Source organism: Gorilla gorilla, chromosome 8 (genome assembly GCF_029281585.2).
Source record: "Gorilla gorilla gorilla isolate KB3781 chromosome 8, NHGRI_mGorGor1-v2.1_pri, whole genome shotgun sequence".
Taxonomy (NCBI): domain Eukaryota; kingdom Metazoa; phylum Chordata; class Mammalia; order Primates; family Hominidae; genus Gorilla; species Gorilla gorilla.
Window position 1 is genome coordinate 45,349,107 of NC_073232.2, and position 24,928 is coordinate 45,374,034.

The 24,928-nt window shown below is 48.6% G+C and overlaps 1 protein-coding gene and 1 pseudogene across 11 annotated transcripts in view; one reads left to right on the forward strand and one right to left on the reverse strand.

Annotated features, from left to right (window-relative positions):
• LRRC20 (leucine rich repeat containing 20) overlaps positions 1–24,928 on the forward strand; it is a 108,371-nt gene that overhangs the window by 5,045 nt on the left and 78,398 nt on the right. The window contains exons 1-3 of one of the 11 annotated variants that reach the window (XM_055353586.2): positions 17,232–17,361; positions 23,248–23,392; positions 24,635–24,747. The exons of 2 other annotated variants lie outside the window; for them this stretch is intronic. Coding sequence is in view for 6 of the 9 variants with exons in the window: in XM_063710034.1 (XP_063566104.1) it covers positions 23,311–23,392 (82 nt within the window). In the remaining 3 variants the exon portion in view is untranslated. 8 more of the 11 variants (XM_063710034.1, XM_063710033.1, XM_063710030.1 and 5 more) reach the window with 8 other exon arrangements.
• LOC101140192 (centrosomal protein CEP57L1-like) lies at positions 9,205–10,441 on the reverse strand (annotated as a pseudogene).

Here is a 24,928-nt window from a genome sequence, read left to right on the forward strand (position 1 = left end):
AGCCTCCCGAGTAGCTGGGTCTACAGGCGTGTGCCACCACACCCAGCTAATTTTTGTATTTTTCGTAGAGACAGGGTTTTGCCATGTTGGCCAGGATGGTCTGGATCTTTTGACCTCGTGATCTGCCCGCCTCGTACTCCGAAAGTGCTAGGATTACAGGCATGAGCCACCATGCCCAGTCAAAGTCAACCTTTTTAAAATGAACATTTCAGTGGTTTTTAGTATATTTACAAAGTTGTTTATCCATCACTATTGTCTAATTCCAGAACATTTGTATTGCCCCCCAAAGGTAGCCCAGGAACATAGCAGTCACATTTTCACCAGAATGTCTTGAACTTGATGAAGCTTATGCTGATAAATTTTTATTTATTTATTTATTTATTTATTTATTTATTTATTTATTTATTTATATGTTTTGAGGCAGGCTGTTCGTCTGTCACCCAAGCTGGAGATCATATCTCACTGCAGCTTGGAACTCCTGGGCTCAAGCAATCCTCCCCGCTCAGCCTCCTAATGTGCTGGGATTACAGGTGCATGCCACTGCACCTGGTCAAATTTATATTTTTTATGTGTTGTTGAATCATTTTTTGAGACAGGGTCTTGCTCTGTTTCCCAGGCTGGAGTGCGGTGGCATGATCATGGCTCACTGCGGCCTCAACTTCCCGGGCTCAAGCAATCCTCCTGCCTCGGCCTTCAGAGTAGATGGGACCACAGGCATGTGCCCTGCCCATTTAAAACATTTTTTGGGATCTCACCCTGTTGTCTAGGCTGGTCTCAAATGATCCTCTCAAGTGATCCTCTGACCACCTCAGCCTCCCAAAGTGCTGGGATTATAGGTGTGAGCCACCATGCCCAGCCTCAGGTGAGAATTTAAAGGATAAATCTATTTCTCCCCCATCCCCAGAGCCTACCATGGGAGACTAGGAGGCCCTCTACATGGCCTGAAATGTACAGGTGGATATTATCTCTGAATGAGTTTATCTAGATAGGTGGGGACTGGGGAGCTGCTGATGCAATTGTGACCCCACAGACACAGGACCCTTTAGATTCATACCTGATGTATTTCCAGGATCAAACATGAAAGATATCCCACAAGTAGCCAACCCTGTCTCTGAATTTTTTAAATTTATTGATATTACTAGAGTTTGAAAGAAATGAATGCCAGGCATGGTGGCTCACACCTGTAATCCCAGCACTTTGGGAGGCCAAGGTGGGTGGATCACTTGAGGTCAGGAGTTCGGGACCAGCCTGGCCAACATGGTGAAACCCTGTCTCCAGTAAAAATACAAAAATTAGCTAAGCATGATGGTGGGTGCCTGTAATCCCAGCTACTTGGGAGGCTGAGGCAGGAGAATCACTTGAACCCGGGAGGTGGAGGTTGCAGTGAGCGGAGATTATGCCACTGCACTCCAGCCTGGGCGACAGAGCCAGACTCCATCTCAAAAAAAAAAAAAAAGAAGGATGTGGTCCAGTGTCCCTGACCTAGGGGTATCCCTTCTGCAGTCATCGATTCCAATGTTCAGCCACTTTGGCTTCCCAAAACCCATTCCTTCTAATCACCTGCACTTACCTGCTGCCCCTGTTCCCTCTGGTCCTGTCTTTCCCAGGGGGACAGGGAGGCTGGTTTCCGCCCTCTGTGATGTAGCTACTCATGCTAGATCTGTATCATTGTAAGGATAATAGCCCCTTACATTTAGATAACACTTTTCCACTTCACAAAGCACTTTAACAACAACTAACCTCATTTAAGCTGAGCCACAGCCCAGTGATGGAGGCAGCCTGCTTATTATTCTTATGTACATTTTACAGATGAAGCTGAGGCTCAAAGAGGTTGAGTGACTTCCCTGAGGTCCTATAGCCAGGACCTGGTGGAGCTGGGACTAGAACCCAAGCTCCTGGTTGGTGGTCCTCTGCACTTTCTCCTGCACCTGTTGGCTTCCTGCACTCCTAAAGAATGCGGGGTGTCCATCTCCTGAGCTCCTGAAATATAAGGCAGAATGTGTTGAGAAAGTGATCATAATAACAGATAGCATGTTTAAGTGTCCAGGTTGTGTCAGGTGATGTGCTAGGTGTCTTTTAGAGATCTTATCTCTAATACCACTGCCATACATAATAGGCATTATTATACCTATTTTACAAATGAGGAAGCAGCCTCAGAGTAGCTAGCTTGTCCAAAGTGATCTGCTCTATCTCTAGAAATTTCTCTGGCCTCTCACAGTTGTTTGGAACATGTCACTGTGCCTAGGCTTTGACATCAGGCATACCTTGGTTTAAATGCTAGCTCTAACTACCAGCTTGCTGTATGACCGTGAGCTCTGAGCCTGTTGTCCAAAAAATAGGAGGAAAAACTCCTCATTCACAGAGCGCTCTACTGAGGATTAACTGTCAGGCCTAGCCGAGGCTTGGCTGACGGGAAAGGCGATTAAGCACCAAGCTGGATTCAGGAAGGTGCCAGGGTCATTAGGGCTGGAGAGGAGCAGCAGGCTAGCAGTGTGTCTGTCTGCCCAGTATGCTGGAGGGGTCCATGCTTTAGTTTTAGTATTTCCCTCATTTGGAGGTCTTGTCAGGTGATGCCTTTTGTCTGTAGCTGTAGACTTCAGAAAATGAGGTACAGCTTGCTCAGTGTTACATAGGCCTAATAAAGTCATCTATTGAAACCGGTATTATTTTCTGCCTACTTATTACAATTCAACACCTGTCATTCATGTCTTTCTTCCTCTTCATCCTTATATTTAGTAGAAGATTCTTCATGGGTACAACTCCTATAACCCCTGGACTGCAGGTGAAAGCAACCATCGAAGTGGGCAGGATGCTTAATGCCACACCACACCTGGTGGGATGTGCTGGTTTTCATAGCTTGAGCTCAACCAGAGAGAGCACTTTTGAAATGGAAATGCACTGTCATCCAAACAGTGAATGGTGTGCCCTGCCCTGTGCCAGCCACAGCCCAAGGCAAAGAACACTGCGTACAGAGCCTAGGAGCCACGTGCTCACCAAGTTGAGGCAAGAGGTAAGAGGCTCCCCTGGGCAAAGGGGAGCCCAGATTTTTCTTGGGTGGAGCCCAGATTTTTACGATGACTGGGTGGGCACTGTTGGATTCAGGGTGGAAGATGCTGACTTGACTCTTGGGCATCTGATTCTCCATGCAGGCTGTAGACAAGCTACTTGGCTTCCATTTATCCATCAATGAATTCACTCAGAAGTATTTGCCCAGCTCCTGGAATGGTCCTGGCTTTGGGCTCAGGGATGAACAAGGGTAGACCTCATGGAGCTCCCATCTAGCCATGGGATCCACCTGCCTTGGTGACAACTCCTTGCATCCATATCTTCTGGCTGGGTTTGGATGGGTAATTCATCCATCCACACTGAACTGGACTCAGAAGCTGTGGGGTAGCAATAACGAACAATGTAGATTGGATTGCACCATCACTCTTTCTTCCATGGCTCCCCATAACTCTTGGGATCTTGAATAAGGCCCTGCATGGTCTGTCCTCCTCTCCCACCCTCTCTCTCACACTTTCTGTGCTCCTATTCCTCAAACAGGCCATGCTTCCTCCCATTCTAGGGTCTTTGCACATGCTATTCCCTTTACCTGGTTCTCTGTGGTGAACAGACTTTAAGGTTGCCCTCATGATCCCCACCTCCTGGTGCTCACACCCTTAAGTGTGGGTGGGCCCTGTGATTCCAATATGGCAAAGGTGATGGGATGTCACTCCTGTGCTTATATTAAGTTATATAAGACTCCATCTTGCTAGTAGACTCACTCTAGATTCTTCTGTCATGCACACTAGCTTTAAATAAACATGAGTCCTACAGCCACAGGAAATAAACTCTGCTAAGAACCAAGAGAACTTGGAAGCAGACTCCACGTGAGAACTCATCCCTGGCTCACATCTTAACTGAAGCATTGCAAGGGACCCACTTCTGCAGAAACTGCAATATAATAATTGTGTTGTTTTGGGCTGGGTGCAGTGGCTCACACCTGTAATCCCAGCACTTTGGGAGGCCAAGGTGGGTGGATCAACTGAGGTCAGGAGTTTGAGGCCAGCCTGGCCAACATGGTGAAACCTTGTCTCTACTAAAAAAATACAAAAAAATTAGCCTGGTGTGGTGGTGTGTGCCTGTAATCCCAGCTACTCAGGAGGTTGAGGCAGGAAAATCACTTGAACCTGGGAGGCGGAGGTTGCAGTGAGCCGAGATTGTGCCATTGCACTCCAGCCTGGGCAACAAGAGTGAAACTCCATCTCAAAATAATAATAATAATAATAATAATAATAATAATAATAATAATAATAATAGTAATTGTGTTGTTTTCACTGGGTACTGTGGCTCAAACCTATAATCCCAGCACTTTGGGAGGCCGAGGCAGGTGGATCACCTGAGGTCAGGAGTTCAAGACCAGCCTGGCCAATATGGCGAAACTCCATTGATACTAAAAATATAAAAATTTTTTAAAAATTAAAAAATATATATATAAATTAGCTGGGTGTAGTGGTGGGTGCCTGAATCCCAGCTACTCAGGAGACTGAGACAGGAGAATTGCTTGAACCTGGGAGGCGGAGGTTGCAGTGAGCCAAGATCATGCCACTGCACTCCAACCTGGGTGACAGAGCAAGACTCCTTCTCAAAATAATAATAATAATAATTGTGTTATTTTAAACCACTGAGTTTGTTGTTTAAAAAAAAAAGTTGAGCAAATTCATTATTATTTCTTATATGCAGCACAGGAAACTAAACTATTCTCTAATATTCACCTAGTTGACTCCTATGCACCTCTTATAATCCCCTTCCCAGTCAGATTCATTTTGTCAGGGAAGCCTTCCTTACCCTCTCTGCCAAGGCCCAATCTCCTTGTCATAGGCTTTCATGTCCCTGTGTGCCTCTCCTCCACATGACCTGTCCAGTTATAATTGTGTGAGGATTCAATTAATATCTTCCCCTCCACTAAAATTGTATGTTCTATGAAAGCAGCCTGTCATGTTCTCCACTTTTTCTCAGGGACTAGCACAGTGTCTGGCACATGTAAGGTGCTCAATAAATATCTTTTGAATAAATAAATGATTTGTAGGACATTCAGAGTGAGGAGAAGTGGAGTGATAGGCAGGGGCTGGATTGCTCAGTGGTTAGAGGCTAAAATGGCACAGGGAAAAGTTTAATGATGTAGTCCTAAAAACTCACTGTTTTTTTTGTTGTTGTTGTTGTTTTGTTTTATTTTTTTTAGACGGAGTCTCCCTTTGCCGCCAGGCTGGAGTACAGTGGTGCGATCTCAGCTCACTGCAACCTCTGCTTTCTAGGTTCAAGCAATTCTCCAGCCTCAGCCTCCTGAGTAGTTGGGGATTACAGGCACCTGGCACCATACCTGGCTAATTTTTGTATTTTTAGTAGAGACAGGGTTTCACTATGTTGGCCAGGCTGATCTCGAACTCCTGACCTTAAGTGACCTGCCCACCTTGACCTCCCACAGTGCTGGGATTACAAGCATGAGCCACTGCGCCCAGCCAAAACTCACTTTTATTGTGACATATCTGGACAACTGGAGCTAAAGCGTGTTTGGGAACATCCTTGATGGGAATATGTTTCCATAAAACAGTCACACTGAGCCACCCCAGGGCTTGGCTTCTCTTGGAAACTCCAGGGTCCTTCCTCCTTCTAGATGTTCCTTCTAGAAGAACATCTTGTATTCTGATCCCCAGATAACTTTCTTAACCATATCCTCCCTATGAGTTCTACCTTCATGGTCAGAGAAGGGAAATGCAGGGGGAGAAGAGAGGGGTGCAATGAGGAGGAGGGAGCTACAGCTTGGCAGTTTTAATAAAGCCCACAAAATGCCAAATAGCTGATAGATAGAAAGGTGAGTCCAGGGGTGCTATGGAAGGAATTCCCCTCAAAATTATTATGTTGAAGCCCTAACCTTCCAAGTGACTGTCTTTGGAAATGGGGCCCATAAAAAGTTAATTATGGTTAAATGAGGCCATAAGGGTAGAACCCTAATCCAATAGGGCTGGTGCCCTTTTAAGAACAGGAAGAGAGGCCAGGCATGGTGGCTCACACCTGTAATCCCAGCACTTTGGGAGGCCAAGGCAGGCAGATCACGAGGTCAGGAGATTGAGACCATCCTGGCCAACATGTTGAAACCCCATCTGTACTAAAAATACAAAAATTAGCTGGGCATGGTGGTGTGTGCCTGTAATCCCAGCTACTCAGGAGGCTGGAGCAGGACAATCGCTTAAACCAGGGAGTCGGAGGTTGCAGTGAGCCGAGATCATGCCACTGCACTCCAGCCTGGCGACAGAGTAAGACTCTGTCTCAGAAAAAAAAAAAAAAAAAAAAAAAGAACAGGGAGAGAACCTGAAGCAAGCATGATGTGAGGACACAGAAAGAAGGTGGCCATCTACAAGCCAGGAAGACAGCCCTCACTGGAACCATCAGCCAGCACCTTGGTCTTGGATTTCTCAACCTCTAGAACTGTGAGAAAGTACATTTCTATTGCTTAAGCTACCCAGTCTATGGTATTTTGTTATGGTAGCCTGAGCTAAGATAGAGGGTTATCCAAAAGGCTCCATTTTGTGCTATAAAAATAAGGTTGAGAGGCTTCAGCATTCTTAGTCTTGTATTCTCCACTATCTTCAACTGATAGGTAGATAGAGACAGGGCCTCCTTCTATTGCCCAGACTGGAGTGCAGCTGTGTGATCTGGGCTCACTGCAGCATAGACCTCCTGGGCTTAAGCAATTCTCCTGCCTCAGCCTCCCACATAGCTGGGCTCACAGGTCCATGCTACCACATCTGGCTAATTTTTTTTTTTTTTTTTTTGAGACAGAGTCTTGCTCTGTCACCAGGCTGGAGTGCAGTGGTGCAATTTCAGCTCACTGCAGTCTCCAACTCCCGGGTTCAAGTGAGTCTCCTGCCTCAGCCTCCAGAGTAGCTGGGATTACAGGCACACACCACCACACCCAGCTAATTTTTTTTTGTATTTTTAGTAGAGACGGGGCTTCACCACATTGGCCAGGATGGTCTCGATCTCCTGATCTTGTGATCTGCCCGCCTCAGCCTCCCAAAGTGCTGGGATTACAGGCGTGAGCCACCATGCCTGGCCACATCTGGCTAATTTTAAAAAAAAATTTTGGCTGGGCATGGTGACTCACCTGTAATCCCAGCACTTCGGGATGCCAAGGCGAGAGGATCACCTGAGGTCAGGAGTTCGAGACTAGCCTGGCCAACATGGTGAAGCCCCATCTCTACTAAAAACTACAAAAATTAGCCAGGCATGGTAGCAGGCGCCTATAGTCCCAGCTACTTGGGAGGCTGAGGCAGGAGAATCACTTGAACCCAGGAGGCAGAGGTTGCAGTGAGCCAAGATCACACCATTGCACTCCAGCCTGGGTGACAGAGTGAAACTCCATCTCAAAAAAAATAATAATAATAATTTTTTTTTATATATATATAGAGAGAGATATGAGGTCTCACTATACTGCCAAGGCTGTGCAGCGAACTCCTGGGCACAAACTGTTATAAAAGTCCTGTTAATAAATAAATCCTCCTGTTTCCCATATCTGTCTCTCTGGTCCTCTGTTTCCCACAACAAAATGATCCTCCTGTCTTGGCCCCTCAAAGTGCTGGGATTACAGGCATAAGCCACCACGCCCTGCCCTTTTTGGTCTTTATCTCGTCTGCTGCCCTAGTGCCCCTCACAGAAGTGTTGATGTTCCCCAGGTTTTGCCCTTGGTCTTCTTCTTTTCTCGCTCCACACCTCCCTCAGGTGAGCCTACCCGCTCCTGTTGCTTCAGCTTCTTCCAGTGGTTCCCAAATCTGTAGCTTCAGCCTAGATTCCTTGCTAAGCCCCCAGCTCAGATATCTAACTTCCTCCAGGTGTCCCTCTAACTGGATGTCTCCTAAATAAAGCCTGCTGTCTCCCCCTGCCAGTTCCCCTCTCCCCTGCATGCCCTCTCTTGGTACATGACATCACGATCCTTCTGATCATTCCAGCCAAAAACTAAAGGTCAACCTCAATTCCTCTTTTTCCTTACTCCTCATATCTAATCAGTTACAATGACTTGTCTTTTCTTTCTCTTAAATATTTACGTGCCTCTCTCTGTTTCTGTCTTTTCTGCCTCTTAGTCCCATAGGGAGAACCTGAAAGACTGTGACGTATCTGGCTCTGTGTTGGCTCTGTATGGCTTTAAAAAAAACAAAAACAAAAACAAAAACAAACAAACAAACAAAAACAGGCAAAAGGGAAAGGAGCAATGGATGCACAGGGGAAATGTTCTTTTGCTTTTTTTTTTTTTTTGTATTTTTAGTAGAGATGGGGTTTTGCCATTTTGGCCAGGCTGATTTCTAACTCCTGACCTCAAGCGATCCGCCCATCTCGGCCTGCCAAAATCCTGGGATTACAAGCGTGAGCCACCACGTTTCCTTAGTCTATTCCATTTATAAGAAATGTTGGTATTGGGAGGCAGAGCTTGCAGTGAGCCGAGATCAGGGGCCACTGCACTCCAGCCTGGGCGACAGAGTGAGACTCTGTCTCAGAAAAAAAAAAAAAAGAAAAGAAATGTTGGTATTAGCCACTGTGATTGGCACCAGCTGACATGGTTCCCAATGGTTTCAACCTCCTGGTATTCTTGCCCTGTGTAATTCAGTCCCCTTGAGTGTGGGCTGGACCTAGTGACTTGCTTCTGTTGAATAGGACAAGAGTATTTAACCGCCCGATAGATTCACCTTGCCTGCTGCCTAGACACAGCCGCTTTATCAAGACAGGGGAATTGCAATGGAGATAGAGTAATTCACACAGAGCCGGCTGTGCAGGAGACCAGAGTTTAATTATTACTCAAATCAGTCTCCCTGAACATTCGGAGATCAGAGTCTTTAAAGATAATTTGGCAGGTAGGCAGGCGCTTGGGAAGTGGGGAGTGCTGATTGGTTAGAATGGAGATGAAGTCATAGGGTGTTAAAGTGAGGTTTTCTCGCTGTCTTCTGTTCCTGGGTGCAATGGCAGAACTGGTTGAGCCAGATTACCTGTCTGGGTGGTGTCAGCTGATCCATCGAGTGCAGGGTCTGGAAAATATCTCAAGCACTGATCTTAGGTTTTACAATAGTGATGTTACCCCCAGGAGCAATTTGGGGAGGTTCACACTCTTGGAGCCAAAGGTTGCATGACCCCTAAACTGTAATTTCTTTTTTTTTTTCAGATATTTTATCTTTTTATTAAAATCTCTTACTAAAGCCTTCTTACACTGTCTTGATGCTTCTTCAGTTCGGAGATTTGTTCTCCTTTAATTTCCATTTTCTTGACTAAACACTCTAGTTCACATTCTATCTCGTCACAGACTGAATGGCTTTCAGTTTCCTTCATTTGTTTGAGTAGTTCTTGGTGCTCCATGCTCATTTGGTCCAGCTCATCTTGCATTGCCATCAAAAGTTCAGATAAATTGTCACAAATGGAAATGGACTTTCCTGAGTCAGGAGTAAGTAATAGCTTTACACCAGGCAGTTGTTCTAGAAGGCTTGGGGAGACATCTAGTCTCAGTCACATTAAAAGGTTTCTGAAGGATATGTGGGTCACGATGTTGCCTCATCTTTTCAGCCACAAAAGGCAGTGCTCCAAACTTTGAACAAATTTGCCAAGGTGGTCCTCTCTTTATACATTTAGTTTTCTTTGAAGATTTCTTCTTTTCCTTGAAGTGCTTTAGATTTGAAACTGAAGACATAATTTTACTGATTTCAAGTCCAGTTTGAAGCTCAGAAGCTTTGTCTTGAAATAGCTTACGTTGATGTTCTTCTTCCTTAAGTTTTTCTTCTAAATGTTTAATCTTGTCCTCAGCAGTTTTCTGAGTTGTTGTAAGTCTAAAACACTCTTTTTCTAAGACATCAAGCTTGTCAAGTTTTGCATACAGCTTCATCTGATCTTGTTCTTTTTCCCTCTGAAGCTGGGCCTATTGTTCTAGGATCATGTTCTTTTCTCGCTCTACATTGAGAACCATTCTCTTTGTATATTCTAGTTGCTTCTCTAGAAGAGTGCAACGAGACTGGGCTGAGCTTAACTGTATACTTACATCTTTTTTCTGCTTTATCAGCTCCTGATGTGCCAGATTTCTCTCATTTGTTTCATTCTCTAAGGCCTTCTTATACTGTGCTGCTTCTCTGGAAAGAATGTTCAGGTTATCTTCAGCTTGTGTTCTCTCCAGCTCTAAACAATGAATTTTTTCCTGAAGAGTTTTTAAGGCTAAAATAAGAGCTTGGCTATTTTGGCTATGAAGTATCTTAGGAGAGGTAACTTCTAAGTTCGCAGGATGGCAATTCTGAGATGGTTCATTCTGGTTGAATGAGGGAACGAATACTCTTTCTGGAGGTTTATGATAGCTTCCTACTATACTATGCATTAATTCAGAATCCATTATCAAGCAGACGCTCTCAGTCAGCCCCTGCCACCGCTAACCGTTGGTTCGCGGGCACCCCCCTAAACTGTAATTTCTAATCTTGTAGCTAATTTGTTAGTCCTGCAAAGGCAGACTGGTCCCTGGCAAGAAAGGAGTCTTTTTTTTTTTTTTTTTTTTGTAGACAGAGTCTCACTCTGTCACCCAGGCTGGAGTGCAGTGGCATGATCCCGGCTCACCGCAACCTCCGCATCCTGGGTTCAAGCAATTCTCCTGCCTTAGCCTCCTGAGTAGCTGGGATTACAGGTGTGCACCACCACGCCCGGCTAATTTTTGTATTTTCAGTAGAGACGGGGTTTCACCATGTCGGTCAGGCTGGTCTTGAACTACTGATCTCGTGATCTGCCTGCCTCGGGCTCCCAAAGTGCTGGGATTACAGGCGTGAGCCACTGTGCCCGGCCACAAGAAGGGAGTCTTTTCGGGAAAGGGCTATTATCAATTTTGTTTCGGAGTAAAATCAGGAACTGAATTCCTTCCCAAAGTTAGTTCAGCCTACGCCCAGGCATGAACAAGGACAGCTTAAGGATTAGAAGCAAGATAGAGTCAGTTAGGTGTGATTTCTTTCACTGTCATAATTTCCTCAGTTATAACTTAGCAAAGGCAGTTTCAAGTATAGATGTCACAACCAGGACTGGATTCTAAAAGACTGACTCTGCCTTTTTTTTTTTTTTGAGACGGAGTCTCGCTCTGTCGCCCAGGCTGTAGTGCAGTGGCGTGATCTCTACTCACTGTAGCCTCCACCTCCCAGGTTCAAGGGATTCTCCTGCCTCAGCCTCCCGAGTAGCTGGGACTACAGGCGTGTGCCACCACACCTGGCTAATTTTTGTATTTTTAGTAGAGATGGGGTTTCACCAGGTCGGCCAGACTGGTCTTGAACTCCTGACCTCATGTGATCCACCCACCTAGGCCTCCCAAAGTGCTAGGATTACAAGTGTGAGCCACTACACCCAACCAAGCCCCCATATATATATATATATATATATATATATATATTTTTTTTTTTTTTTTTTTTTTTTTTTTTTTTGAGATGGAGTCTCCCTCCATTGCCTAGGCTGGAGTGCAGTGGTGTGATCTCTGCTCACTGCAACCTCTGCCTCCTGGGTTCAAGCGATTCTCGTGCCTCAACCTCCCAAGTAGCCGGGACTACAGGTGCATGCCACCAAACCCAGCTAATTTTTGTAATTTTAGTAGAGACAGGATTTCACCATGTTGGCCAGGCTGGTCTCAAACTCCTGACCTGAAGTGATTCACCTGCCTCAGCCTCCCAAAGTGCTGGGATTACAGGCATGAGCCACTGGGCCCAGACCCAAGGCCCTATTTTTAAGGTTACTTTTTGTCTATGGCAAATGATACTATTTTCCACTTGTGGAATGATATAAAATTCCTTTTTAAAAATAAATGTTTTTTTAAGTTAAAAAGTGAGTTGAAGGAAAAATATAAGTAAATAATACTATGGTGTGTTGGTAAAGCATTTCCTTCAGAAAAAAAAAAAAAGTCATGATTTGTAGTGTGTGCTGATTTCTATGGTGTAAGTTCTTCCACCATGCCTATTTCTAGTAATCCAGGTGATGGCACTGTACCCAGAGCTGGGAAAAAATGGGCAGAAGGAGCAAGCTCCAAGTCTGCACAAGTGACTCCAGCTCACCACTGGGTGGGGCTCAGATATAGCAAAAATCAGGAAGGTGGTATGGCAACAACTGAAGCTTGAGAAATGCTTCTTGAGTCACCTTTGATTAGAATCGTATTTTCCATAGCAGAGCACAACTGCCTTGAGTTCTTGCTAATTTGACTACTTCTTGCTAATTTTCGTAAACCTGCAGTACCTGGCAGGGTAAGAGGGGTGGGCACCTCTCAACAGGCTGAACCTTCTGGAAGAGGTACTGGGGGAACTACTTTTCTGCCTTAGGATGGCAGTGACTTGGAGCTACCTCTATTTCCTGGCTGTTGGTAGCTCAGCTCCAGGGAGAGGTGCGGCCCCAGGTGGAGGACAGAGTGAGAAACAGGATGATGTGTGGGGGCAGGGTCTGACTCATACCTGTGGAAGGAAGGACCTTCTTGGTTTGTTTTTATTTAAATGTTCCTTCTTCCCTTCCTCCCTCCCTCCCTCCCTCCCTCCCTCCCTCTCTTCCTTTTTTTTTTTTTTTTTGGGACGGAGGCCCTGGGTGACTCTTGTCACCCAGGCTGGAGTGCAATGGCCCAATTTTGGCTCACTGCAACCTTTGCCTCCCGGGTTCAAGCGATTCCCCTGCCTCAGCCTCCCAAGTAGCTGGAATTACAGGTGCCCGCCACCGTGCCTGGCTAATTTTTGTATTTTTAGTAGAGACAGGGTTTCACCGTATTGGCCAGGCTGGTCTCGAACTCCTGACCTCAGGTGATCTGCCCACCTCGGCCTCCCAAAGTGCTGGGATTACAGGCGTCAGCCACTGTGCCCGGCCTCTTCTCTTTTCTTTTTTTTCTGTCTCTCTCTCTCTCTCCTTCCCTTCCTCCCTCCCTTACCTCCCTAATTTCTTGCTTTTTCTTTTTTTTTTTTGAGATGGAGTTTCACTTTTGTTGCCCAGGCTGGAGTGCAATGGCACAGTCTCGGCTTACTGCAACCTCTGCCTCCTGGGTTAAAGCAATTCTCCTGCCTCAGCCTCCCTAGTAGCTGGGATTACAGGCACCCACCACCACACCCAGCTAATTTTTTCTATTTTTAGTAGAGATGGGGTTTCACTATGTTGGCCAGGCTGGCCTTGAACTCCTGACCTCAGGTGTTCCACCCGCCTCAGCCTCCCAAAGTGCTGGGATTACAGGCATGAGCCACCGCACCTGGCAAAGATGATTTTCTTTCAAGAAGTGTGAGATAAGGGCCAATATGAGGAGAATAGAATGGAAAAGGAGAGATTTACGGTTTTATATTGTATTACAGCTACTGCAACAAAGTGCCGCAGGCCAGGTATCTTACCAACAGAAATTCATTGTCTCACAGTTCTGGAGTCTAGAAATCTGAAATCAAGGTATTCGTTGGGTCCTTCTGAGAGCTGTGAGGGAAGGATCTGTACCAAGCCTTTCTCTTTAGCTTGTAGATGGCCATCTTCTCCCTGTGTCTCTTCACATGATCTTCCCTCTATGCATGTCTGCCTGTCTACCAATAACCACTTCTTATAAGGACACCAATCATATTGGATTAGGACCCACCCTAATGACCTCAATTTTAACTTGATTCCTTCTGTAAAGACCCTACCTCCAAGTGAGGCCACATTCTGAGGTACTAGGGGTTAGGACTACAACATATCTTTTTTTTTTTTTTCTGGTGGATGTGGGGTGGGCGCACAAATTAACTAATTAGCAGGCCTAGAAGTTCTTTGATGAGAAGTAGACTCTATCAGGGTCTTCAGTCACAGGAGTTGAGATGCTGACTCTGTCAATGGGATACTGTCCCTTTTACAAGTGCCCTGAGAATTTATCCTGCCCAGTGGGGGTCAGACCCTTCAGGGAATAACCACAGAACAATTTTGTCTTAGCACAAGACTCTTCCTATCTGCAAGTAATTTGCAAGGATTTCAAACATCTCCGGAGGCTGTGGCCAAGCCCTGGCAAACATCCGAGTCTGTTCAGGGTATACAGCTTCTGACTCAGGTGGCCAGGCTTGGACCACCTCGCTAAGGGGTCCAGGCCTGTAAAGATGCTCTGGATCTCCTCGGAGGAGACTATTTGTTTGGGGCCAGTTGAGCTGCTTCACCGAGAAGCCTCAGGGGCTTCCCTTGCACAGCCCTACCTCGCTGATTCCCTCACTGGCTGTTCTGAAACTGAAAACGGCCACGAACAGCGTGAGGCTTGTAGACCCTAACAGCGAGGGATAATATTTTGCCAACTGACTGCATTGAATGGAGTCAGTAAACATAGTGACTGAAAATCTTACCACTGTTGATAAGTATTTTCTGAGTACCCAATAGGTATTGTGAGAATACTTCTTTTTTTTTTTTTTGACAGCTGGTCTTCCTCCTGGGCTCAAGGGCTCAAGCTATCCTCCCAACTCGGCCTCCTGAGTAGCTGGGACTACAGGCCCACGCCACCATGCCCGGCTACTTTTTGTATTTTTTGTAGAGATGGGGTTTCACCGTGTTGCCAGGCTGCTCTCGAACTCGTGAGCTCAAGTGATCCTCCCGCCTCAGCCTCCCAAAGTGCTGGGATTACAGGCGTGAGCCACAGAGCCCAGCCCGAGAATACTTATGGAGTCCTGTGACAGATTACAAAATTAGCCCCAACTCTCTGCTCATCCCTGTACTCATATTCTTTGCAATGTGACTTTGCTGCTTCTCCCATCAGGAGATGGAGTCTATTTCTTCACCCTCGAACATGGGTTGGCCTTGCCATCTGGTTTAGTCGATACAACTGTGGAAGTGGACTAGTGCCGATTTTGAGCCTAGACTTTGAGAGACCTTGCGCCATTCCACTCGTGCTCTCGGAGCCCTGCAGCTCCATGTGAACAAATTAGGCTAGCCTGTTAGTAGATGAGAGACATGCGACCTACTTGCCTCAGTTGGCAGCTAGCCACTTCCCAGAAGCAGAGCCTTCTGGCTGCCTGGCGATGAACCCGTATGCATGAGGGAGTCCAGCTGAGACCAGAAGAACTGCCCAGCTAAGCCCAGCCTCAAATACTGACCCATAAAATCATGAACTAAATAAGTAGTTATTGTTTTAAGCCACATCTAAGTTTTGGGGTGTTTTATTATGCAGGAAACACTGATGGATACAAGCACTGAACATGTGTCAAGCTCTGGTATTTGCAATCAGGCAGACTCTCAGGAGTAAAGACTTGTGCAGAGATGATAGAATAATGGGTATAATGCACTAAGTGCTCTGGAGAAGCACAAACAGTAGGAATAGAAGAGGTGGATTTGAGCTAGGGAGGGATCTTGTCTCTGTGGAGTTAGAGGGTCCAGGATGAACTGCCTGGGACAGGGGACTGTCTGAGGGAAAGCATGAATGTTGGAAACCCCAGGCTGGGGCCATCAGCCAGCAGTATATACTGAGCCCTTACCATGGGTACAGAAACACTGTACTGGCTGTCTCAAGTCTGCGTATGGACTAGCAGGGGAGAGAAGACATCCACGTGTAAAAGTTGGGTAGAAGTGTCATGCTGGTTTTCAGTGAAAACAGAAGTAGCTATGCCTGCTTTGTCCACAGTGGCAAGCAGCATCTCGGCTTGGGCAGAATGGGACTCTACCCATTAGTTATTTATATCTGGTACTTGCTATATATCTGGCAGGGATGTGGTGTTGATGGGTTGAGAGAGGTCTCCATAGTTTTCCCTGGGAAGGCACAAGGGGTCAGAAAACATGGCTACTTAAGTATCCACTTGACTGGTAACCCCTTGAGGGCAGGGTCTGTGTCTGATTCATGTTAGTATACCCCAAGACACAGGGCCTTGCATATACTAAGCATTCAGTTTCAAAAGACTTACTTTGGAGATATTTATCATCCTCTTCTCTTTATTCCTGCTAACCTATTGTAGTTTTTTCCTAGGGCTGCTATAATAAATGGACATAAACTGGGTGGCGTAAAGCAACAGAAATTTATTCACTTACAGCTCTGGAAGCTATTAAGTCCAAAATCAAGGTGTCTGGAGGGTTAGTTCCTTTTTGGAGGCTCTGAAGGAGGAATTATTCTCTGCCCATTCCTAGCTTCTGGTCCCTGCTGGCAGTGCTTGGCACTTCTGGCCTTGGAAATGCATCAGCTGATCCCTGCCGCCATCATCACCGGTGGTTCTCCCTGTGCGTCTCTTCTGTGTCTCTTCTCTTACAACGACACCAGTCTCAGTGGATTAGGGGCCCGCCCTACTCCAGCATGACCTTAACTCATTACATCTGCAACGGCCCTACTTCCAAAGAAGATCACATTCTGATGAACTTTAACATATTGTTGGGGGTGGAGAGGGCATAAGTAACCCTTAACATCCATCGAGGCCCAAGGGAATGTGTATTCTTTGACTGCCTAGACCCCCAGAGGCGGAATTAAATATTCTTTTTTTTTTTTCTTTGAGACAGAGTCTCACTCTGTCCACTCAGGCTGGAGTGCCGATCTCGGCTCACTGCAACCTCCGCCTCCCGGGTTCAAGCGATTCTCCTGCCTCAGCATCCCGAGGAGCTGCGGCTACAGGCGCCTGCCACCACGCCTGGCTAATTTTTGTATTTTTAGTAGAGACGGGGGTTTTGCCATGTTGGCCAGGCTGGTCTCGAACTCCCGACCTCAGGTGATCCGTCTACCTCGGCCTCCCAAAGTGCTGGGATTACAGGCGTGAGTCACCGCGCCCCGCCCTCAAGTCATATTTTATAGATGAGAACATTAGGATTGGAGACGCAGGGCCGAGACGCAGGGCCGAGGCACAGGGCCTTGCATATACTAAAAACCTCAATGGGCACCCGAAGTCATCATAGGAAAAGTTCCCTATGCTCCATGTTCACGTGTTTCGAAGTATCCCTGATCTGGCTAATTCAACTCCATTCCCTCGAGAAAACCCAATCTGGAGCCCCGGTCCTAGAGATCCTGGGATGTACTGCACATCCCACTCTGTATCTCCGCCCCCTCAGGCGTTCTCACTCTAGAAGCAGCACACAAAGCGGTTACTCCCTGCGGCCGGGAGCGCGCGGGCTGCCCTTCCGCGCGCCACCCCCGCGCGCGCCGCTCCCGCGCTGATTGGCTGCGCGTATTCCGGGCCCAGCCTGCTCCTGCCGCGGCGCCGGTCCTGGCGCTGGGATTGGCGGAGTGGCCGCGCGCGCAGATCCCGCAGCCCCGTGCGCCCCGCCCCGCCGGCTCGGAACTCGCCTGGGGCGCCGCCGGCGGCGGAGGGAGCGTGACTGCGCTGCGCAGGGCGCTAGGAGGCATTGTCGCCGTAAGTGGAGCCAAAAGCGGCCCGGAGCGGGACCACACGCTTCTTGCCACGCAAAGTAAATGTAGTCCGAGGTCAAGCGTTGCAGGGGCTGGGGGAGAGAGGGCGAGAAGTGTTCCGGTTTTTGCAGCGTCCCCTCCCCTCCCCCAGGTCACCCGGTGGAAAAGAGCAGCGGTGCACCAGCGGAGGCTCTGGCGGTGCCAAGGGGCTCGGCATGCGCGGGCTCTTGCTTGCTCACTGCACCTGGACCCCGATGGTTCAGGGGAGTGGGTGCAGAGGTGCCAGGGAATAGGGAGCTCGGAGAACCGCTCCCAGGCGGGCCTCCATTCCTCGCGGGAGGCGCCCTTGCTTGGAGAGGCTGCTGTGCATTTCGTCCCCGAAGCGACACTTTCGGGGTTTGCTTCCGCTCTGGGGAGCTGCAGACGCCTGCTCCAGAGCGTGCCTCTCGGCCTCCGGGCAGCGTGGGAGCCCCGGGGCCTCTGCGATCACTACCATTCTTCTCTCTGCCAGCTTTATTCTCCCAGTCCCCGCCTGCCGGGCCAGCGGACGAGGTGCCATTGGCTGCAGGCACCGGGGGTGAGGCGGGTCCTGGCACGCGGGGCGGGGGGACCCTTGCCTGGCTACCGCGCGTAGTGCTGGAGGCTCAGTCCGAGGATGCCTATATGTTAGCGAGGGAGCACGCGCTGAGCTTCCCGAACCCCATGCCACAAAAACAAGGCGCCAGCAGGTCCCGCTCACGTCCCAGCGGACTTCTTTCCCTGGGGTGGGAAAGTGGGTCAACTTCGTTCTGATCTGAAGGGGGGTTTGGGACTGTTTGGGTCGCTCCTCACCTCCCCACCCGCTCCCCGGCTTGGCATGGTCCAGAGCCCGAGCTGGAGCCAGCGGTAGGGCCAGCTTGCACACATGGCTCCGGAGGCTCCGGTTGCCCATCCGAGCCGCTGCCAGGCTCTAACGTTCCCAACTGACAACACCAGTAACTAAATATAGGAGCAGATGGTGGGGACGGGCTGTCGCAGCGGCTCCTTTGCAGAGGTCTCCGGACTGCAGATAAGGTAGAGTTATTGATGGTAAGGGCTGGAGTCAGGGGGCCAGGTCAGGGTTTAAGCAAAAATCACCCCTCCCCCAGCCAGCCTGAGTCCAGGTGAAACCAGGTTATAGGGACAGGAGGGCTGTATTGCCAGCTCCCCCAAAGCAGGACAACGTTTTTGTCTGGCATTTAATTTATTACATCCAAACTTCCTCTCTACACCTGTTTGATTACCTACTGGTAATGCCTTGGTGTGGGAAACATGTAATGGTTTGCAAAGTCCTTTCCCAAAAGTTACATATCAGTTACTTCCCACAATAATCCAGTGAGGAAGGTGGTATTTCCATTTTACAAATGGGACTGCTCACAACACTGTTAACTTTGCAAAACTATGGATTCGGCTGCCTTCCTCAAAAAACTTCTCTTAGTTCGCTACACAGAAGCAGAGGACAGCCTTGTAAGAGGGCTGCAGTTCCCTTCCTCAGTAATCTGGGAGCCCATTGGCTCCCTGTCTCTCTCTCCTGAATCTCTTTGTGCACCTGCTGCTCACCCCTGTCCCTTCCCCCGGCCATGCCATGTGCCTTCATGCCCCCCTAGGCCTGGCCCTGTAGCCTTACTACTATCAGGCTCATCCTGCCTCCCAGTGGGAAGCTTGTTCTAGCCCATACCCGGTCTTTGCCCCTTTACTCCCACAGTGGGGGCCTTATGGAAGGTGTCCAGGAGACGTTTGCTGGGTTTAAACATTTCACCGGACCAGGATGCTCACTCTGAGGAATGGGGTTGAGGGTGTGTGGAGAGGGCCATGCTTTGAGGATGTAGGCAGTGTGAGTATGAGCTTCGACCCTGTGCTGAAGTGTCTCTGGGATTTGGAGTGCTTTCCTTGACATTTTCAAAGGCCTACCCTCTATTGCCTGGGACTGGCTGGGACCAGTAGTGCCAGCTGGCTGGGGTGCCCCAAGCGGCGATCTGGCCCATGTGGGCTGATGGTGTCTGTTTCTGCCTTTTGGAACACTCTGTGACTCTCCACTACCACCATCCCTGCAGATGGCATTGACCAGGTACCCTGAGGAGCTCAGGCCTGTCAGCTGGACTTCATGAAACAATTCTTCCTTGTGGAGAAAGGGGCAGTTTTAGGTGAAGGGAGGATGGCTTCCCAGCTAGTTAATAAGCGTGGTGATTTTAAGCAGCGGGAACCTTTTGGGGGTCCCGAGCACATTTTTGCTGTACTCAGAGCATCCTCCATCCTCTGGCATAGAAGGAAGGGGCCCTTCTTCCTACTGAATTGCCCTGACACCTAGACTTTACATGTTGTTTCTGTTCCTGTACCTGTGTACACTCTGACCCACACAATAGGACGTCTGAACTTGCCACCAGTGGTGAAATTTTTAATCTGACTAGTTTTCATCAGTGGTCTAAGGCAAGGGTTCTCAACCCCTGGGCTGTGGATGGCATAGGTCCGTGGCTTGTGAGGAACCCGGCTGCACAGCAGGAGGTGAGCACCAGTAAGCATTACCGCCTGAACTCTGCGTCCTGTCAGACCAGCGGCCGCATTAGATTCTCCTAGGAGCCTGAACCCTATTGCGAACTGCGAATACGATGGATCTAGGTTGTGTGCTCCTTATGGAGAATCTAATGCCTGATGATGTGAGGTGGAATAGTTTCATTCCTCTCCCACTACAGTGGGAAAAATTGTCTTCCAGGAAACCGAAAAGGATGGGGACCGCTGGTCTAAGGCACCACCTCCCCACCTGGTGGTAGCTAGTAAAATTGCAGGCATAGTGCCTGATTGAAAGTATTCAGCCCAGGTGATCCCACCAGGGCTACCCCCGACCCTGGGCAGCTTGGTGGCTTCCCTTCCTTTCCCTCTCTGCTGTGAGGCCAGGATTGCTTCAGTGCTGTTCTTCAGAAAGCTCTTCCTCATCAGAATCGCAAGTCGGAGCTGTTTCCTGCATTTCTTTCTCCCTCTTCCTTCTTATCCCTCATACCTAGGAGATGCTCAATAAATGTTTATGATTATTGATGATGAATTGGAGATGGAGAAAGGAGGGAGCATGGAATGGTGGGAAGAGTCCTAGGCTGGGACTTAGGATACCTGGGGTTTTTGTTTTCATCTAGCTGATTTGCCTCCCCTCTTGGGTCCTGAGCTTTCCCATTCATAAAGTGGTTAGAACAAGTCACCAAGATGCTAGCAACATGGCTATGATTTAGGCTTAGGGGTACGGTCTTCGAGTCAGCATGGTGAAGTTGTTGGGTCCAGTTTGCCACAGTCCTTTCTATTCCCTTCTGCCCTGCACTGGCTCGCCTTATGCAGATTGGCCACCTGGCACTATTAGGCATTTGGTTTTTGACCCTTCTCAATTTAGACAGTGTCTTAGATTTGTTGTAAGAGTCTCTTGACCTGTATTCAGATTGGAAACACAAATGATGTCTGTTGATCATCACCATTAGGGGATACTAACTAAGCACCTGTGTTCAGTGTGTGGCGAGAAGCACAGTATAGGTCTATTCCCTGGCCCCAAGCTGCCCACAGGTCAATGGGGGAGACAAGTGTTTGTTTGTTGATTTATTTATTTTTGAGACAGAGCTTTGCTCTTGTCACCCAGGCTGGAGTGCAATGGGACGATCTCGGCTCACTGCAACCTCCCCCTCCTGGGTTCAAGCGATTCTCCTGCCTCAGCCTCCCGAGTAGCTGGGATTACAGGCGTGTGCGACCATGCCTGGCTAATTTTTTTTTTTTTTTTTTTTTTTGAGCGCGAGGTTCACTCTTGTTGCCCAGGCTGGAGTGCAATGACACAATCTCGGCTCACTGCAAACTCAGCCTCCTGGGTTCAAGTGATTCTCCTGCCTCAGCTTCCCGAGGCGCCCGCCACCACGCCCAGCTAATTTTTGTATTTTTAGTAGAGATGGAGTTTTACCACGTTGGCCAGGCTGGTCTTGCATTCCTGACCTTAGGTGATCTGCCCACCTCGGCCTTCCAAAGTGCTGGGATTACAGGTGTGAGCCACCATGCCTGACCATTTTTTTTTTTTTGTATTTTTAGTAGAGACGGAGTTTTACCATGTTGGTCAGGCTGGTTTCCATCTCCCGACCTCAAGTGATCCACCTGCCTAGGCCTCCTAAAGTTCTGGGATTACAGGCATGAGTCACTGCGCCCGGCTGACAAGTGTATATTTAAAAGCTCATAAATAATCCAGGTGACTTGTGCTAAGTCATTAAGTGCTACTGAAACTCAGAGGAAGGAGAGAACACTGAGGCAATAAGAGGAGATTTCCTGGAGGTGGACAGATAGAAATTCCACTCATTCCTCAAAGATGAGTTCCCTCAGTGTTTTGTTCAGACTCACCTGAGTATTAAACTGGGGTTATATGCTGCTGTTACATCCACATATGCACTGCTTTATCCTCTTAACTTTTATTGAGTATTTACGTGTCCTGGGCTCTGAGCTAGACAGGTGTATATATTTTGTTCAATCCTCATATTAACCTAGCAAGTTGGGTATTACTAGATCTCCTATTCACATGAAGAAGAAACAGGCTCAGAGGAGTAAAGAAACTCTCCCAAGGCCTCTCAGCCAATAAATGGGGGTGTTGAGCATTTGATGTGTCTCCAAAATCAGTGTTTTCCCACTGCTCTGTATGTGTGTGTCTCAAACCTTTAGTGTCAGCCTCTTTAGTGGAAATGCACACACATACTAAACTCACAGTAACTCCCTGAAGCAGATGGGTGGGCTTGGCCAGCCCTGGCTTGGCCTTGCCTGCCCTGCTTGTCCAGTTGACCACGTGGGAACTTTTTATTGGTGACTGTTAGCTCTTAGCACTGTCCCCATGCCCCTTCTCTCTGCCCTTCACCTTCTTCTGCCTTTGGCCCTTGGAGTGAGTTCACTGGAGCTTCTTGAGCTGTCTGTGAAGCTGGGACTGGGGTCTGGGGGCAAAGGGGGGTGCTGACCTTGGACTTGAGCTCATTCCTCTCTCCATGGGGTGCTGTTATTTTTATAAAAAAGTGAGCACTGGCTATGGAGCTGGGCTGACCCTATTCTTGCCACTTACTCACTTTGACCTTGGCCAGGTCACCTAGCCCCTCTCTGTGCTCATTTCCTTCTCTGTAATAAACAGGGAGTTGAGGGTGTTTGCAAGTCCTTATGTCTTAACACCTTATCATTTTGTTTTCCTCACCTTTCTTTCAGCCTCTTTTCCTCTAGTGATCCAATTTCTCTTCTCTCATTTCCATCTCCACCCCCCGGCCCCTGCCCGCTTTTCTTGCAGATAAACTCAGCATCAGGCTGATAATCAGGTCTGCAGGCTAGTACTGTAACCTCTCCTTCCTATTGGCACATGGGAAAGGAATTCTTAGAGACCACCCACCACCAGTCCGTGTGTTCTGATGGGCTCACAGGGCTCTGATTTGCCTTCATGTCCCCACTTCCTGCCATGCACAAGGCAGATATGGGTGGAGTGAACAGGGGAGCTGGGGAAATTGTCCTGGGCAGGGTGTGGACAGGGGACCAGCTTAGAGGCTGTGGGATGGAGGGACAGGTGTCTTTCTCCTGCAGTTGGCTGCGCCCTACCTCCTTCCCAATGCCCTGCCTATAGAGTGAATCACAGGCCAGCACACCCCTGAGTCCTCACACCTCCCTGGCTGCTGGCTCAGACCTGGTCCCCATGTCTGGTGAGGTCACACATGTTGATCCTCCCAGAAAACCAGTAGAACCCAGCTGCCAGACTGGCAGACCAGCTTGTGCAAAGGCCAAGCTGGATGTGGCCTGAGCTCTCGGCCCTGCAAGAGGAGGTGAGTGGTCTGGGGCCCTCCCTGCAGGCTTCCTGACAGCCTGGGTCCTGGGGGAGAAGGATGCTGGAGGGGGATGCCTGGGTGGGCCCGTGGCTGGCAGGCGGGCACTTCATGGCACTGCGTCTTCCCCAGGCTCAGGCCCTTTTGTGAGAAGCAGACCAGCCTGGGGGCTGGCGGCAGGACACCTGTGTCTGCATGCTGAAGAAGATGGGTGAGGCCGTGGCCAGAGTAGCAAGGAAGGTCAACGAGACGGTGGAGAGCGGCTCTGACACTCTGGGTGAGTGAGGGCAGGGCTTTTCCCAACTTCCCTGGAAGCAGTTGTGAGATCAGCTTAGAAATGAAACAGAGATGAAAGACACAAGCGTCAGTGTGCAACCTCATCCTGAGAATAAGTGTTTTGTGGAACTTTCATTGCAACAGTGTGTAATTTGTGTAAGACATTTCTTACTGTGGGTCCTGGTCAAAGAGGTTTGAAAACCACTGAGTGATGGCGCCTGCCTGCTTGTCCTTTGACTGCCAATGACTGAGTGTGTGTGCCCTTGGACCAGGTGAAAATACAGAGCTGGTCCTGGCCAAGTAGCATCTGTGTACCAGGCCCTGTGCTGGGCGCCTCCTGAATGTTATCTTGTTGAATCTTCACAGGCTCCCTGGGGTGAATGAAGCCAGCTGGGCGTGGTTAGCCTCAGTCATCCCATGAAGAAAGGTGACGGCAAAATGGGTTTCTTTGAGGTTGCCCAGCTAGGAGACCCCTTTACACTCCACTATTTTTCTTGAATTGTGTCTTATATATTTTTTTGCTTTGAATTGGCCAGGGCATTTTATTCCATCAATTACCCCAAGACTCCCAAGCATTTAGGCAAACCATCCCATTTAATCGAATTCAGCAGATACTTATTGACTGTCCACCAAGTGCAAGGGGCAGCAGGGGATACAGTGCAGTTACCTGTGTGTGTGCCTGTGTGTGCGTGCATGTGCCCGAGTGTGTTTGTGTGCGTGTGTGTATGTGCATGTATGTCACCCCTGGAATGCAGGCACCACTGTAGAGGCCTGGAGCACAGTCCTGCCTTGGGAATGATCTTGCAGATAGGCAGGCAGAATTGGAGTTAGGTACATGGAGAGGAAGTTCACAGGCAGGTAGGGGTGTGTGTGTGTCTGTCTGTCTGTCTGTCTGTCTCACAAAGGAGTGCTTCCTTCCATGGTAGTTACTGCCTTAGCAAAGTCACAGAGACTGGAAAGGCAGTCAGAGGCAGAGAGAGGTGGTCCAGGAAGTGGAGAGACACTCAGCCTTCAGGATGAGCTTGATCACTGCCTCTTCCAAGAAGCCCTCCGCCTTCCCTCATCCACCCTTTGCTCCCTTCCTCCTCTGTAGCACCCCTTCAGCATCTGTAGAGCACAGGGACCCTGCGGTTGTTTGCTTCCCCCTGCCCTGCCCCAGAGCCCAGCGCAGTGTCAGGCACTTTGTAAACGTGTGGAAGTGTTTGCTGAACTTAGCTAAGGCGAGAGGCATTTCCTCTATCAGCAGGCTTGCTGAAGATTGTCATTGGTGTTGGAGGGAAGCCTTTGGAAGGAGCCTTAAGCTAGTGAGCTGATGACTGTGAGCCCTCAGTGAAGGAATTCCGGAATCCTGTACTGGTCAGTAATATGGTTGTTTAAGGCTCTCTACCACTGAGACTGCGGTTCAGAGCTAGGCTTTGAGTCACATGGGCCTGGATTTGAATCCCTACTCTGCCACCCACTCACCTGGTACTGTAGCAGATTGCTTAACCTCTCAGAGCCTCAGTTTCTTCATCTATAAAATGGGAATGGTAATTGT